Source organism: Acinonyx jubatus, chromosome D4 (genome assembly GCF_027475565.1).
Source record: "Acinonyx jubatus isolate Ajub_Pintada_27869175 chromosome D4, VMU_Ajub_asm_v1.0, whole genome shotgun sequence".
Classification (NCBI taxonomy): Eukaryota; Metazoa; Chordata; class Mammalia; order Carnivora; family Felidae; genus Acinonyx; species Acinonyx jubatus.
The window spans coordinates 1330020-1346585 of record NC_069391.1 but is presented as its reverse complement, the minus strand read 5'-3'; the positions used below and the strand labels follow the sequence as shown (position 1 = coordinate 1346585).

The 16566-nt window shown below is 68.6% G+C and overlaps 1 protein-coding gene across 2 annotated transcripts in view; it reads right to left on the bottom strand.

The window, feature by feature from the left end:
- Positions 1-16566, bottom strand: part of NOTCH1 (notch receptor 1) — a 44261-nt gene that overhangs the window by 6731 nt on the left and 20964 nt on the right. For both annotated transcript variants that reach the window (XM_027051716.2, XM_053204357.1), the window contains 25 exons: positions 15895-16017; positions 15247-15480; positions 14736-14891; positions 14281-14466; positions 13853-13966; positions 12989-13102; positions 12591-12824; positions 12396-12506; positions 11658-11850; positions 10328-10473; positions 9999-10112; positions 8215-8334; positions 7761-7913; positions 6990-7218; positions 6172-6373; positions 5365-5518; positions 5071-5255; positions 4422-4554; positions 3831-4088; positions 3645-3757; positions 2561-3132; positions 1896-2324; positions 1230-1378; positions 304-520; positions 71-158 (listed from right to left, as the gene is read on the bottom strand). In XM_027051716.2, coding sequence (XP_026907517.1) covers positions 71-158; positions 304-520; positions 1230-1378; positions 1896-2324; positions 2561-3132; positions 3645-3757; positions 3831-4088; positions 4422-4554; positions 5071-5255; positions 5365-5518; positions 6172-6373; positions 6990-7218; positions 7761-7913; positions 8215-8334; positions 9999-10112; positions 10328-10473; positions 11658-11850; positions 12396-12506; positions 12591-12824; positions 12989-13102; positions 13853-13966; positions 14281-14466; positions 14736-14891; positions 15247-15480; positions 15895-16017 — 4727 coding nt within the window. The remainder of the gene's footprint in view (positions 1-70; positions 159-303; positions 521-1229; positions 1379-1895; positions 2325-2560; positions 3133-3644; positions 3758-3830; positions 4089-4421; positions 4555-5070; positions 5256-5364; positions 5519-6171; positions 6374-6989; positions 7219-7760; positions 7914-8214; positions 8335-9998; positions 10113-10327; positions 10474-11657; positions 11851-12395; positions 12507-12590; positions 12825-12988; positions 13103-13852; positions 13967-14280; positions 14467-14735; positions 14892-15246; positions 15481-15894; positions 16018-16566) is intronic.

Sequence of the window (16566 nt, the reverse complement as noted above, 5' to 3'; positions counted from 1 at the left end):
GTCACGGCGGGGTTGGGGCCCGGGGCGGGCTGGGGCCGCCCGGGGAGGCCCTGGAGCCCACCCGACTCACCCGGAACTTCTTGGCCTCCAGATCCTCGTCACCCCACTCGTGCTGGCTGTCGTCCATGAGAGCACCATCCGACGCGTTCTTCAGGGGCCTGGGGGCAAGGGGTCGGGAAAGCGACGCTGAGCGGGGCTCCCCCCGAGGCCACGGCTCGGGCGGCCGCGCGAGGCCCGTGGGCGTGCTGGGGGCGGCTCCCGTCTCCCCCACGCCCCCCACGGGCCGCAGCGGCATCCACTAACTTGAGGCCCACGGAGTCCTCGCCGAGGGGCTCCCGCCGTTTCTTCTTGCTGGCCTCTGACACCTTGAAGCCCTCCGGGAACCAGAGCTGTCCATGCTGCCGCCGACGCTTGCGGGACAGCAGCACCCCGCAGCCCACAAAGAAGAGGAGCACGAAGGCGGCCACGGCCACGTACATGAAGTGCAGCTGCGGGGGCGGGGGCGGCTCCACGGTCTCACCTGCGGGCGCCGGGACATCAGGCGGCGGCTATGCGGCAGGCCAGCAGCCGGGGGGCAGCGGACTGGCTCCACAGCTGGGCGCCTCCTCACCCACCCTCCTCCAACCCGCCCCCCAAAATAAGGTCATTTTCTACGCGATTAATCAGAATTGCAAACTATTGCTAAATTCTCTCCTGCACCAGCCGACTATCTGGAGACGGCTTTTACTTTTTTCTCCTTTAAGGGAGGATTAGCCAACTTCAAATCACTGCACTCGCATGAAGCTGTTAAGACAAAGGATTTAGGAGGATTTTCAAGATACAAACTTCAACACTTCACATGACACCGATCAATTCTTCTCTCTCTCCCTCTTTTTTAAAAAGCTGTAATGATTTTGAAATAATACCCAACAAAGAAAAATCAGGGGGATGAGAGGGGGGAGGAACGGGCTCCTACTTTCCGGCAGATGTGTCTGTCCGTCCCCCTGGGCCAGCCACACCGCCAGCTGTCATTACGGGGAGGGAGGGCGCACCAGGCAGAAAGTCCCAGAAAAAGTGGTTCCCTAGCTCTGGATGGCATGACACACACACACACCCACAGGCGGCAAATGGCACAAAGAACAAGAACGTTTTTGGAGGGGGGACTAGGAGACTTGACCCCTCCCCGGCAGGCTCTTCCTAGAAGCCAGCAAACTGTCCCCAAGGGAGCACGGCTGGGGTGGGCCACTCACTCTGCACGGCCTCGATCTTGTAGGGGATGTTAAGGCTGCCCAGCGAGGCGAGGGCGCCCAGGAAGGCGGCCACGTCCGTGGCGCTCTGGAAGCATTGTGAGGACGACTGGACACACTGCCGGTTGTCAATCTCCAGGTAGACGATGGATCTGGGGGGACACGCAGGTCAGGGGGCTCAGACCGCAGGTGTATGCCCTGTAGCCGCCCAGTTTACCCCTCTGGCTCAGGCGTGGTCCCGAAAGGGGGAGGTGCTCCCAGAATGGGAGGGCGGTCTGGGGTTGCAGGGAGCCAGGTCTGTACAGAATGACCTGGGGGGTGGGGGCAGTGTGCTCTGTCTCCAGCCCAGCAAGCCCAGCCCACGGCAGGTGCTCCCCAGACACCCCTCAAAGCGCTCTCCCACCTGGCCCTGCAACCCTCCGCTGTCCCCTTGGGAGCCACAAGCACCCTCTCCCCCATCTCAGAAGGACAGAGGCCTCAGGGGTCTGGTTCCCCTCTGAGAGCTGACCCCAGCGCTGGAACACCGGCTGGGGGGGGGGAGGGGTGGTCAGCAGCTCCGGCAGGAACGCCGCCTGCGCGGGGCCCTATCAGTCCTGGACTCGCGGGACCCTCGGTCTCCTTCACCCGCAGGCCGCGAGGCGGCGCACTCCCCCGCACGCACGCACTCACCCGCGGATGTCCATGGGGTCCAGCTCCCGGCGCCGGCGGCCGGCCCCGCCGCCCGGGAGCAGGGCGGCCTCCACCCGGTCGAGCAGGGCCCCGGGCGCGGCCCAGCCGTCCACGGCGCGCTTGATGGGGTGTTTGCGCAGCTCCTCCTCGCGGCCGTAGTAGGGGAAGACCATGGGCTGGCCGTGCGCGTCGCGCTTGAAGACCACGTTGGTGTGCAGCAGGCGGCTGAGCTCCCGCAGGAAGTGCAGGGAGTTGTTGCGCAGCTGCGCGGGCGGCGTCAGCACCACCAGCACCAGCGCGCCGGCCGCCAGCCGCTCGGGCACGTGCTCCGCGCAATCCAGCCCGTCCCACTCGCACTCCGCGCTGTTGCAGCCCTGGTCGCAGTGCCCGTCACCGAAGTGGTCCTTGCAGTACTGGTCGTACAGGGGGCTGCAGGCGCAGGGGCGCTCAGGCGGCCGCCGCCGGGCCCCGCCCACGCGCCCCTGGCCCGGCCTCCCGCCCCCGGCTCCCTGCCTGAGCCCCACCCGCTCCCTACCTGCCCCCCCTCCCCGCCACGTCCCGCCTGAACCCCGCCCCCCACTGCCCCCCCCTCCGGCGCCCTGCCTGAGTCCCGCCCACGCCCCAGGCCCCTCCCCCCGGGCGCCCCGCCCCCCACGCTGCCTCACTTGCACTGGCCGTCCGCGCGCTGGCAGTCGAAGCCGTCGAACAGGCAGCCGGCCGAGTTGCACTGGCTGTCGCAGCGGCCGTCGCTGAAGTACTTCCAGCACTGCAGCGACTGCGAGCAGTTCTGCCAGGGGTCGTTGAAGTTGAGGGAGCAGTCGCCGCCGTCCCAGCCGCACGCGTGGTTGTTGCAGCCCAGGCTGCACACCTTGTTGCCCGCCTCCTCGCGGCACTCGGGCAGCTCGCACGCCTCCTCGATCTGCGGCGGGGGGATGTCGACGCCCAGGCCGCCCCCGAAGCTGTAGTCCAGGATGTGGCACAGGAGCCCGTTGAACTTGGCGGGGCACAGGCAGCGGTAGAAGGGGCTCTCGGGCACCGGCTCGCAGCTGCCCTGGTTGTAGCAGGGGTTGCCGCCCACGCAGGGGCTGCCGGCCGGGAACTGACACTCGGGGCCCGTGAAGGGGCCCAGGCACAGGCAGGTGGGGCTGCGCGGGCCTGAGATGCACGTGCCGCCGTTGAGGCAGCGCAGGCTCCCGCAGGCACGCGCGTCGTTCTCGCACGTGGCGCCCTCGAAGCCCTGCGGGGACAGGCAGCCGCGGGCACGCGTCAGGGGGGCCCCTGCCCGCCCGGCGATGCCGCTGCCTCTCCGCCCCCCCCTCGCCTGGGAGAGGGCCCACCACAACCCGTCCCGGGAGGGGAGAGGATGCGCGGGGTGCCGAGGAACCCAGCGGGGCTCCGCACCGGCGGGGGTGTGACACTGCATGTCAGGGCCCAAAGCATGCCCGCGCCAGGAGCGACCCTGAAGGTTCAGCTCCGGCTCCTCCCGGTGTTGGCTCCTCCACCATAACCCCTACCAGGAGAAGTCAAGATGCTAAAACAGGAAGTTGGGTGTGTGCAAAGGGGCGTGGCCAGTCCCTGCACAGTCTTTGTGTAAAGCTGACACTACTTTGAAAACGCTCGCTCTCGGTATCGAGGGAGGCTAAGCCTGGCTCCAACCAAGCCCCGCCCTCTGGAGCATGGTGTGTGGAGGCATCCAGGGGGTACCCTCCCGCCACCCGCGGACCAAGGAGCCCCCACGGCTGCACCTACCGCCGGGCACTTGCAGATGAACCCGCGGGCAGTGTTGGAGGCCACGGCGCAAGTGCCCCCGTTCTGGCAGGGCCTGCCCTTACAGCCGTTGATGACCGACTCACAGCGGCGTCCTGGGGACGAGAGCAGGCGTGAGGGGCCTGCCCGGCCCCCGCGGCCTCCGCCCCACCTTGCCGCGGCACCCACCAGTATGGCCCGCACGGCACTCGCAGTAGAAGTCGTTGACGCGCTGCACGCAGTTCTGGGTGCCACGGGCGTCACAGGGGTTGGACAGGCACTCGTTCACGTCTCCCTCACAGCGCTCGCCCACGAAGCCGGGTGGGCAGGTGCAGCTGTAGCCGCCCACCTGGTCCACGCAGGTGCCGTTGTTAAAGCACTTGGGGCCCCGGGAGACGGGGTCGACGAGGGGACTGCAGTCGTCCACGTTGACCTCACAGTGCACACCTACAGAAGTGCGGACGCCGTCGGGGGCCTGAGCGGGCCACGGGCCGGCCCGGCTCCCTCCTCGGGGCGCTCCCCTGGGCAAACGGTCAGGATGGGACCACACAGACGCTCAGGAGAGAGGACGCTGGCGACAGGGCCGCACCCCGGACTCGCGGCCCCGTGCCAGCAGCCCGGCTGGGCCCCCCCCCACCGCTCGCTCGGTCAGCCCTGCACCTGCCTTCTGCCCCCACAAGGCAGAGCGGAAGCTTGCGCTGGGCCTAGGGTGCTTCCGGCCAGGGCCCGGCCTGCCCACTTTCCCCTGGGGCCCAGCCCTGGGGCGTGGCTGTTCCTTACCCTGTGTGCCCCGGGGACAGGAACACTTATAGGTGTTGATGAGGTCGATGCAGGTGCCCCCGTTTTGGCATGGGTGGGACAGACACTCGTTGATCTCCTCAGAGCAGTTCACCCCGTGGTACCCGGCCACGCACTGTGCAGGGAAACAAACGAGGGGTGGGGGCCTGTGGCTTGGTGGGCGGCTGAGATGTGGCCCTCTACCCGCTGTGCAGGCTGACGGGGCCACACCACAGGCCACTCTCTTGATCCGTGAAGGCTTGAGTCCCTCACACCCGGTCGGCCCAGAGGGAGACCCTTGCCCAGCCCGACTCTGATAAGCTGAGAGTCACTGCCCAGAGCTCAGGCCAGAGCGTGTCCTGTGGCCATGAGGTGGAGGCCCCAGGGCAGGTGTCAGCTGAGCCCGGAGACAGAGCTCTGGGGGAGGGGACCCAGACGGAAACCCCATCCCATATTCCCGGGTATTCTTCCCAGCTCTCCCCGCCACGGGACGCCTCCACCAGGCAGTCTTCCCTGATTATCACCGCCCTCCCTTACTGGGACTGCGTAAAGTTGGGTTTAGTCCTCCCCACGGGGCCTGCTTGCGGCCCGGGGCCTGCCACACAATGTCACTCACAGCCGGCACCCCTTGCCCCCCGGGACGGGTCCCCACCTCGCAGGAGTAGCCGCCAGGGTAGTCGGTGCAGGTGGCCCCATTCTGGCAGGGGCTGGGCGAGCACTCGTCCACCTGGTCCTCGCAGTAGCTGCCCGTGTAGCCGGCCTGGCAGCGACAGTGGTGCGTGTTGCCCGCGTCCATGCAGAGCCCCCCGTTCCGGCACAGGTGGGTGACATTGATGTCTAGGGGGCGGGGGAAGCAGAGGGAGGGGGCCTCAGACCTCCTGGCATCAGGGGGTGGACACCCGGGGGGCGCCGGGGAACCCTGGGCCGGGCCGGGCCGCGGGGTTACCTCGGCGCCGTGCGGCCACCTCGCAGGACACGTTGGGCACATCGCAGTAGAGGCCGGTCCAGCCGCTGTGGCACTCGCAGCGGTACAGGGTGTTGGTCTGCCAACACTTGCCGCCGTTCTTACACGGTGAGGAGTCGCACCAGCGCACGAGGTTCTGGGGACAGCGGGGGTCGCCTGTGTTTACGCTCCCTCCCGGGGCTGACCCCGCGAGGCCGTGCGGAACACGCAGAACCTCGCGCCCACGCGGGCTTGTGAGCCCATCCTACAGACACGGGGAACTTGAGGCCCCTGGGCCGCCACCCCCCCCCCCCGCCCCCCGCCATCGGGAGCGGCCTGGGGCTGGGGCTCTCGTGCTCGGGGCCTCGGCAAATCCCGAGCACCAGCAGCCTGTCGTCGGAAGATTCCTCTCTGTAAGCAAGCTACTCTGTCGGAAGCCTTGTAACACATCTCACGGGAGACTCTTTAACAAAGACGAGGCTTCGGGACTTTTCCGTGTTTTCCGGAGAGACGCTGGCTTTCAGCTACGTTCCTGCCCCGCTTCTTTCTTACTCTTGCTTCGTAAACCCTTGCTCCCGAGCTGAGCGCGGCCCCGTTCCCCACCCGATTCCCTAGGTGGCACGTGGCCTCGGGCCGGCCGGCCGGGTCCCAGGAGCCGCGCGACCAAGGCCACCCCCGCCCTCCCGGCCCGGCTCTCGCCGCACCGGTCCACCAGCGGCGCGGCGAGGCCGACGGGCGAGGCCGACGGGCGGGGCCGGGCAGGGTGGCCGTGACGACGCGCCGCGGGCGCCCCTGCGGCCCGTCGCTCACCTGGCAGTTGAGGCCCGTGTAGCCCTGTGGGCAGGTGCACTTGTAGGTCCCGTAGGTGTCCTGGCAGGTGCCGCCGTGCAGGCAGGGCCGAGAATCACACTCGTTGACGTCGTGCTGGCAGTAGCTGCCCGTGAAGCCAGGCGGACAGAGACAGGTGAAGGAGCTGATGCCGTCCACGCAGGTGCCGCCGTTGAAACAGGAGCTGGAGGCGAGCAAGCAGCAGGGGAGAAGGGTGAGGGGGGCGTGCGGCCCTGCCCGAGAAGCTTCCCCTGGACTCAGACTGCGGCGGGCCCGACAGCTACCACAGGTGGCGAGCAGCCCGGACGGCCTCAGGGAGGCCGACGGAAGCCCCGGGAGGCCCCAGCACGGGGCCGGGGACCGACCGCAGGCTCTCACGGCACCTCACGCCCGCTTCCTCTGCCTCCTTTACGAGCCACGCCGGGAAGAGCTTTAAACACACGGGTATGGGGTAGTTAACATAAAAACGAGGAAGGAACCAGAATCTGCACGGACAACGTAGATGAGCGTGTCGGAGGGTGCGAGAACGCTGAGCGCTGAGCTTCCCGGCAGCCAAGGGAAAAAGCGAAACAAGGCGGGCCACAGAGTTGAGGCTGACAGAAGGGGGCACACCAGTTGTCCAGGAGAAACCCCCCGGGCTCCCGGGTCTCACACTGGTCGGCAGACAAAGGCTCGTTTAGAACACGACGTCTGCCGCGGTGGGTGGGGAGAGCCGGCCAGGTGGACACCCGCTGGGTGCGCCCGGCCGCCAGGTGCCGTGCCCGGCCCCCGCGGCCTGCTGCCCTGTGCGGCGCCCTTGCCTCTCTGTGCAGTCGGGAGTGTTGTTCTCGCAGTGGATGCCGCTGAAGCCCGTGGGGCAGGTGCAGGTGTAGCTGTCCACGCAGTCGGTGCAGTTGGCTCCGTGGTGGCAGGGGTTGCTGGCGCACTCGTTGATGTCCTCCTCGCAGAAAGCCCCCCGGAAGCCAGGCAGGCAGTCGCAGAAAGCCGTGTTAACGCCGTCCGTGCAGGAGCCGCCGTTGTGGCACGGGTCTGGGGGGGGAGGGGAGAGAAGGCAGGCCTGAGGGTGGGCCGCGTCCCCCCATCCTAGGCCCCAGGGCAGGGGCAGAATGTGTAAGCTCAACTGTCAGGCTGACGAGGTTGGCGCCATCGTGTCCCCTGCCCGCTTGGTGACACCTGTCTGGGCCTCAGTGTCCTACGACCCGGGGTCGGGGTGGGGGGGGGGTGCGGAGAGCCCTGCTCCCTGCTGGGTCATGACAAGGACCCATAAGGCTGCACGATGGGAGGAGCTACCCCAGCCCGCGGGGAGGGGTGGTGGCTCGGGAGGCTTCTGGAACCACCCAGAACTGCCCCTGGTCCACACGAGGCCCACAGCTCTGCCAGCAGCAGCCCCCTCCCCCCCCCCCCGCGCCCCCCAGCATTCCGTCTAGTTGAGCTCAGTGCCCTGGGCACATCCCCGGGCACTGCGTCGCGGGTCCTCCTGCCTGGTGCCATCCGCTCCCTGCCCCGCGCCTGCCCAGAAAACCGCAGGGCCACGCGCGTTGACAGGTGGCCGAGCGGGCCCCGCCACTCACTGGGTCGGCAGTCGTCCACGTCCGTCTCGCAGTCGTGCCCCGTATAGCCGGCGCGGCAGCGACAACGGTAGCCGCCGTTGGTATTCTGGCAGGAGGCGCCGTGGCGACAAGGGTTCTTAACACACTCGTTGACGTCGACCTCGCACGTCTGTCCTGGGGGAGGAGGAGGGGGCCGACAGTTCAGCCCCCGCCCTCCAGGCCTCTCCGGCAGCCTTCTCTGCCCCGGGACCGTCCCCTGGGGACACCCCAGGAAGGAAGGGGGCTCTCTGACTTGCGTTCCCCCAGTTTGGGGCCAAGCAGACAGAAACTGGGGGTGGGAAGGGCCCTGCCAGGCCCATCTCTGCTTCCAGAGCCCCTACAGGTGGCTCTGCAGCCTGCAGAGACGGGGAGCCCCCCAGACCTCCCGCCGCAGGGGAGCGAACCCAGGCAGGGCTGCAGGGCCAGGAGGCCTCACCTTGCCAGCCTGCAGGACAGACACACGAGAAGCTCTCGAAGTCCTCGGACTCCTGGCACTCGCCACCGTTCCTGCAGGGACCAGGGGCACACGGGGCCAGCACCACCTCACACGTGGCTCCTGAGGGCAAGGGGGACAGCGTTGAGACCCAGGGGGCCTGGCCCAGAGGACCAATGCCCCATGGCATCTCCCGACAGAGGCCCTGACGGCCCCTGAGCCGCCAGAGTCCTCTGACAGCCCCATGGGGCAGGAAGGGGGGCGGAGGGTGGTGCTGCCCTTGGGACCATGGGCGAGCTCCTGGCGGAGAACCCAAACCGGGGGGGGGATACTTGGCTCCAAAACTGTCCCCGCAGGACATGGCCTGGGCCTCAACCCCTCGGGAGTGCCTGCTCCCGGCCTCACGCCCTCTCCTGGTCTCCTGGAGGCCTTAGAGCTCCTCCCAAGGGCTCTGGGGCCACAGGCAGCCCGCAGCCGGTCACGGAGGCCACTGAGCAGAGGCCGGACAGCAGGGGAGGAGCCCCGGCCCCGAGCACCCCTCCCCGTCAGGGAGCACCTGTGGTACAGGACCCCGGTGCAGGGAAGGGAGTCTCGCCAGAAGCGGGTCACACTGGGGCGACTTTCCTCCATGGAAACCCAGCGGACAGCCTTCCTGTTTACGGCCGTGGGGGCTGATTCCCGGGGAAGAAAGGAAGCACTATCTTCCCCGTAGCCCATTATCTCCCTGGCCTGCTGGTGCGAGTTTCCAAGGCCTTTCTTTCTATCTGTTTCCACGGTGACCTAGGCAGGCAGGAAATTCGCCAGAGTTTCCGACAATTGTGCAGAGGGAAGCAGGAAGTGGGCAGACGGGAAGCAGGTCAGCACAGGCTGGCTCCTCCCCACCAGGCCCGCCAGCCTCCGATGCTGTGTCTGCAAGGGACTCGTGCGTCCCAGGCAAGGGGCCCCTGGGCAGCTACCGGCCACAAGCTGCCTCACCAATGCAGGAGAGAAAATCCAGGTCCCCAGCTCTGGCCACAGGCTGCCTCGTGTGGTGGGAGCCACCAGCACGGAGACAGGCCCCCTCCTCCCCACCCCCCCCCACCCCCCAGCCTGGCCGGACAGGGCTCTCTCGGGACCTCCAGGCTCGTCAGCAGGGAGGCCCAAAGCTGTCCCCGGCGGCAGCGCCCTCGGCCCACTCCCAGTGGGACCCAGGGGCAGTAGTGGTTGTGGACTTTTGTTTTTTAACACTTTGCAAATCTCTTCCACGGAGGGGACCATTTCCTGCGATCCCGTTGGCCGGGCCAACGGCAGACGCTGGGACGCCAGGGAAACGCCTCCCGCCTCTGCTCGGCGCTAACAGAGGGCTCCTTGTTTCCCCGACACAAAGAGGGCCCGCCGTCAAAGGAATCCCTCAAGCCCGGCCAGCAAGGTTGTTGGGGGGGCGGGGGGCAGTCCGGCCCCCAGGGGCCCACGCAGTGTGGACGCTGGGCCGTGGAGGCCAGCTGCCCAGGCCTAGCTCGTGGCTCTGCTGTGGAGCACCCCATCTCCTCCCCTCCCAGGCAGGCTGACCAAACCAAGTACTTGGGACACGCTCGTATTAAGGTCGCTGTCCAGTGTCCTATATAGTCGTGTGTGACTTTGGCAACGAAACTTGCGGAATGAGGCCCGAATGTGGCCAGCCCTCAGCCTCCACGTGGCGAGCGGAACTCTGGGTGTACCTACTGAGTCAGGAGGCCCGGCCGGCCCCAGGAAAGCCACCGGGCACGCACTGTGCCACGCAGGCCCGCACCCACGGGCCCTGCCCTCACCTGTGTAGGGCAGGGGGCAGTTGCACGTGTAGCCGGCCACATCATCGATGCACGAGCCCTGGTTCAGGCACGGGTTAGACGCACACTCGTTGATGTTGGTTTGGCAATTGGGCCCTGGAGACGGAGGGCCGGTGGTGAGTGCGCCCATCACTCCAGAGGTTCTGAAGGGGCCCCCTAGGGTGGAGGGAGAGCCCCGCGCCGAGCCTACCCCGGCAGGTCTGCCCTGAGGGCAGCGGGTGCCTGTGGCGGGAGAGAGGAGCGAGGCGCCGCGGTCCCACTGCCCCCCGAGGGCCCGCTCTGCGCCAGCACCCCTGCCCAGCCCCACTCACCACTGAAGCCCTCGCGGCAGGTGCACACGTAGCCGCTGGTCATGTCTCTACAGGCGCCCCCGTTGGCGCAGGGGTTGGACTCACACTCGTTGGTGTTGATGTCGCAGTGAGCCCCGCTCCACCCGGGGTCACAGTCACACGTGTACCTGCAGGGGTGACCACGGCGCCATTCAAGCGCGCCCAAGCTCCTGGCCCTGCTGCTGTCCCCAGGCCTCATGGCACGCGGGGGGGGGGGGGGGGGGGCACCCCCACCCAAGAGTCCTTTCACGGGGGGACCCCAGCCCCCACCCCGCCCAAGAGAGCGGCATGGGTGTGGCCGTGCCACATCCGGGCAGTCGTCAGAAGGCCACCTGCCACTCACCCACCACGTGGCCTTGGACACAGAGTACGGGGTCCCCGCCCGCACCAACAGCCCCATCCACGCGGCCAGCGCTGGGTGCGGAGCAGGTGTCAGGAACCAGATGAGCTCTGCCTCCGCTCCACACCCTCGCCCTGCCGACGCCACGCGTGCGGGGGCCACGCCAGCCGGGTGTCCTACAACTCGCTCCTGGGAGGGACGCCCCGGGAGAAGGGCTTGGGCCCACACACAGCACCCACGCCAGACGCCCATCATGGGGGCCGGGCTGTCACCTGTACTTCTGACCGACCAGCCACATACCCGGTTTCCCAAGACCCTCTCCTCGGGACGGAGATTGGCTAGAACGGCTCCCGGAAGTCAGAAAAGGGCTTCGCTCGCTAGGCCAGTGGTTTGCTACACAAGCCCAACCTTAGAACAACCCGCACGGGTTGAGACGCACAGGACAAGGTGTGGGGGAGGCATGGGCTCCTGTGCTCTGGGCACCACCCTCCCGGCACCTCCAGCTGCCCTCAGCCAGGAGCTCTCTGAACCCCACCGGTTCGCGCTCTTCTGTTACACAGGCACGGCTGGTGAACTCCACCTGCAGCCCCTCTCCTGCTTGGAGGTGGGGGTGGGACTGTGACCACGCTGCTGGCCCCCAGACCCCCATCCTTAGGCGACCTTGGCCACCTCCTCAACACAGACCCAGGTGTGCCCCTTTCACCTCCGCGGGATGGGAGCCGTTTCAGCAGCCAGGGCGGAGAACAAGGTAGACCCCGGTGTCACACACATGCGTGCTGGCTGCCGCTGACCCACAAGCGCGTCCGGGGCCCCGTGACCACACGTGGCCGTGCTGAGCACACACCAGGAGCCGGCGAGGGCCCTGCGCGCCCTTGCCCGTGAGGGGCACCCGCTCCCGGCCTGTCCGAGGCTCCGCGCAGGCCTCTCCCTCGCCCGCCAGCCTCCGGGGACAGAGCTCCCGCCCGCACCTACCCGTTGAGGCTGTCCCGGCAGGCCCCGTGGATGCAGGGGTTGCTGCTGCACTCGTTGACCTCGGACAGGCACGTGGGGCCGTGGTAGCCCTCGGGGCAGCGGCAGGTGAAGCTGTTGGTGCCGTCCTCGCAGGTGCCCCCGTGGTGGCAGGGGTTGCCTGCACACTCGTCGATGTTGACGTTGCACATGCTCCCTGGAAGCGGGGAGGGGGGCTCAGATACCCACAGCTGGGCCCCCCCGGAAGAAGGGGCAGGGGGGTCTTCGTGAGCAAGTTCTGGCCCCTCGGAGCCCCAGTTCGCCCCTGTTGAACCAGGGACGACACCCAACTCCTCTCCCCGGGTCCTCCCGAGGCGTAACCTGGGTAAGCGGGGGCTTCGCATGGGAGCACAGCGCCAGCCGGCCGGGCCCAGAGGACAAGGCCGGCGTCAGCCCAACCGCCCAGAGACGCCTTCGGGGAAGACACGGGACGCACGCCCAGAGGAGTCTGCCCTGACCAGGGATGAAGGGCTCGAGGGTGCCCGTCCCGGTCCTGGTCAGAGCCCCAGGCCTCCCGTGGTCTCTGCCCCAATGGGCCGAGGCTGGCAGCCGGAGAGCTGGGCCCTGGGTGGAGGCCTGCCCCGTCCTGCCCACCTGGGGGCCCGGCTGAGTCGCTGGCCTCGACCTCGGCCCCTGCAGCAAGGGCTTGAGGGGCCTGGGAGGGGCAGAGCCCCAGCGGTCCCTAGGCCCCAGGCCGCTCACCTGTGTAGCCCGGCTCGCACGAGCACTCGTAGCCGCCTATCTTGTCCAGACACGTGCCTGAGTCACAGGGGCTGCTGGCACAGTCATCCAGGTTGGTCTCACAGTTGGGTCCTGGCGGTGGGCAGCACCGGAGGTCAGCTCCTGGGCCTCCCCACCGTCCCCCCAACACACCCCCCCCACCCCCCCCCCAGGCACCTGTGGTCCCCTTGAGGCAGAGGCACAGGTAGGCGTTGTCGCGGTCCTGACAGGTGCCGCCATGGCGGCAGGGCTGGCTGTGACACTCGTTGACGTTGGTCTCGCAGTGGTGGCCCGTGTAGCCCGGCCGGCACAGGCAGGTGAAGGTGGCAACGCCATCCTTGCACGACCCGTAGTGGCAAGGATCGGGGTCACACTCGTCAATGTCCACCTCGCAGTGCGGCCCCGTGTAGCCTGCCGGGCAAGGCCAAGGGCACTCAGGGCGGCTGCTCCCGGAAAGGCCCCAACCACGCCCGGCTCTCCCGGGGCAGAGGGGGGAGCGTGCCGTTCATCACGGGACTCCCCGCCCCTTCCCCAGACCCGGGAGCCTGCCCACCCTGTGTCCACCGGCCCCGCACCTTCCGTGCACACGCAGGTGTAGGTGTTGGGCCCGTCCAGGCACTTGGCGCCGTTCCTGCAAGGCGTGCTTGCACACTCGTCCACGTCATACTGACACAGGTGCCCGGTGAAGCCTGCGGCGAGGACAGGGAGGCAGTCGGACGCAATGGGTGCCGGGCCACAGCAGGGAGTCCCTCTGCAGGCCACGCTCCGTCCAGGGCTCAGTAGCCCTGCTGACCTCTCCTCTTGCTCCCTTTCAGCTCCTGCCCCTGCCCCTGCAGGAGGGGCTTTTCTCATACAGACTCCGGCTACTATGGTCCCAGCCATCCCGCGGTGAACGAGGTCCCCCACTCAGCGTCTGGGACGGCTGACACCTTGCAGGCCCACGGCTCTGACCTGCCAGGCCTCCCGAGTGTCGGCGTCCTGGACCTACAGACCCTCCGGCCGCCGCGGGCTCCTGGAGCCCTCCTGTTGTGTCTACTGCAGGCCAGCAGAGGTGGGGAGGGCGGGGCAGGCCGACTCCCTCCCAGCTGCGAGCCCTCAGAGAGCCGGGCTGGCATCTCTTCACCACCTAAGCTCCCGGGGGACCTGGGGACTATAATCCCGCTCCCAGGGGAGCCCCAGCGGCAGGGAGGATTTCTGGGTCCCGGGCTCCCCCTAAGCCCAGCCTGACCTGGCCTGGCCTGACCACTCCCGAAGTGAAGTCCTTGCAGGCCAGTCCCTGGGGGACCTGCCCGGTGCCCCTCAGGACAGGACAAGGGGCTCCCGTAGGACCAGGCCCACACCTGAGCTAGGCCTCCGAGTGGGTCGTCGGAGCTCCCGGCCCGCCTCCCCCAGAGGGAGGGTGGGGGCTGGGCAGCAGCCCTGCTGGGGACGGGCCTCACCTGTGGGGCACTCGCACAGAAACTCGTTGATTTTGTCCAGGCAGCGGCCGTTCTGGAGGCAGGGGCTGCTGGCGCACTCGTCCGTGTTGACCTCACAGTGCACGCCCTCGTAGCCTGGGGCGGGGGGCGGGGAGGGGGCACAGGGGTCCGTGAATAGCCGCGGCCACCCCCCACCGCAGCTCAGGGCAGAGAGACTGACGCCCACGCCAGCTGCCGGCAGAGGCGACTGGCCAGCACCCTCCATACCTGTTCTCCTGCGGCTCACCTGGCCCCCCGGGCCCCCCGCCCCCCAAGCCCTGGCGCTGCCCTCTGGGCTGGTGCCCCGCGGGCTGGCCTGGGCGAGCGCGGAGGAGGCCGGGGGCACAGAGCGGTCGCCAGGGGCACCGCAGCGGGGTCACCCCGACAGGCAGGAGGCTGGCTCCACGTACCCGGCATGCAGATGCACTGGAACTCCCCGATCTGGTCCAGACAGGTGGCGTCATTCTGACACGGGTTCGAGATGCACTCGTTGACGTCAATCTCGCAGCGCGGGCCCGTGTAGCCCTGCAGACACTGGCACTCGAAGGAGCCCAGCGTGTTGAGGCACTTGCCCGCGTGCTCACAGGGGTTGGCGCCTGGTAGGGGCCGGGGTGGGGCAGCACCGGTGAGAGCCTGCTTCAGGCACCCCGGCCACCGGACCATTCTGGGGCATGCCCGCCTCCCCCATCAGACTGGCAGTCCTCTCTGTTGGAGGCGGGGTGTGTGTGTGTGTGTGTGTGTGTGTGTGTGTGTGTGTGTGTGTGTGTCACGCCTCCCCCCTCAGACCAGGAACCCTCTGAGGGCAGAGTCGATGTCCCAGACTCCCCAGTCCCCCTCCCCCCACCGCACGACTTGCCCGGCGCACCCAGCGAGCACTCGTCCACGTCCTGGCTGCAGGCCGGGCCCGTGTACCCGGAGGGGCAGGTGCAGATGGCCTTGCCGTTGACGGGGTTGGTGTCGCAGTTGGAGCCCTCGTTGCAAGGGTTGCTGATGCAGGCGTCGTTGAGATGGCAAAGCAGACCTGGGCGGGGCGGCCACGGTCAGCGGGGCACTGCCTCTCCTGGCCTGGGTCCGCCGCCTGGCTCCACAGGGACGGGCCTCCCACGGCCACGCTGCCCGGCAGCCCCGTCGGGCCCACGACCCTCAGGCTACCCTGGGGGGCTCGTCACCAGCAGGCCTGCCCCGGGCACCCCCGGCCTCCTTCCCTCCAGAAAGGTCCCTTTGGCAAAAGCCATCAGCCGTGCGCCTGAGCGAGGCTGCACACGCCAGGCAGGGCCGGGGAGCCCAGGGAGGTGGTGCCACGTCCCCTGTGCCCACCCCCCACCCCCCAGACCCGCCTCGGGGGCAGCCCCGCCCCCCGTGGCCGGGGCGCTCACCGGTGCGGCCATGAGGACACTCGCAGTAGAAGGAGGCCACTCGGTCGTGGCAGGTGGCCCCGTGGAAGCAGGCGGCGCTGGCACAGTCATCAATGTTCTCGCTGCAGTCTTCCCCCGTCCAGCCGTTGACGCACACGCAGTTGTAGCCGCCGTGGGTGTTGTGGCAGGTCCCGCCGTTCTGGCAGGCGTTGGGCATCAGCTGGCACTCGTCTACGTCCTCGGTGCAGTACTGGCCTGTGGGGGCCCAGCCCGTCATGCCTCGACCACCGGGCCCGGGGGCCACCGCCCCCGGGAAGCCTTCCCAGGCAGACTCCTCCACCTACTGCAGCCTGGACCGCTGTATCCCCGCCGCCCCCGGCCCCCCGGCCTGGCCGGGCCGCGGCCCCGTCGCTCTGCTGCGGGCACCGGTGCTCTGGGGGGCCCACACTTGTCCGCCATCCCCAGCTTGGCCGAAGCCCAGGGGACCCGACTGTGGCGCGGCCCTGCCTGGGGGGCCGCACGCGACCCGCACAGACGAGCTGATGGCAGGGCGGGGGCCTCGGCCCCCCGGTCGCGGGCAGGGGCTGCCCCGGGTCACGCCGCCCTTCCCGGACCGCGCTCCCCGTGCGGGCACTGTGTCGGGCGGGGGGCGTTCCCCTGCGTGTGCACCTGTCCACTCGGGCGGGCAGCGGCAGTTGTAAGTGTTCACGCCGTCCACGCAGGTGCCTCCGTTCTTGCAGCTGTTTCCGGGACAGTCGTCGATATTCTCTTCGCAGTTCTGGCCGGTGAAGCCTGCGGCAGGGGGAGCCAGGAGCCCGGTCAGGCCCTGCCCGTCTGTGCTCGCCCCAGCATCTTCCTGGCTGGACCCACGACACCCTGCTCTGGACCAGCTGCCGCCCCCCACTCAGGGTCTGCCCCGGGACGCCCACCACCTTGGGGCCCTCGGGGTCCAAGCCCCATCCCCTGGTCCCCCTGTGACCAGGCCCCACACTCCAGGGCCCACGTGTGACACGTTCCTCTCTGAGGAATCATTGTGCAAAGGGCCCGCTGAACAGACGGGGACTTGGGAACACGGGATCCTGGACGTGGCGTCGTAAAAATCCCGTGTAGCAGAGTTAACCACGGGCGGCTGTAAGCGGGTGCTGCGTGCAGGTGAGGCGCTGTGCTGGGGCCGGGGAGGGCTCCAGGCAGGGGGCTGGGGAGGGCTCCAGGCAGAAGCCCAGAGGAGGCAGGGCGGACACGCGGCCCTCAGTTTCCCCGGAACAGAGGTGTGATGCCCGCTTCCCCCCACCCCGCCAAGCCGGGCCAACCTCTGTCAACGTCGCCTCCACACCAGTCACC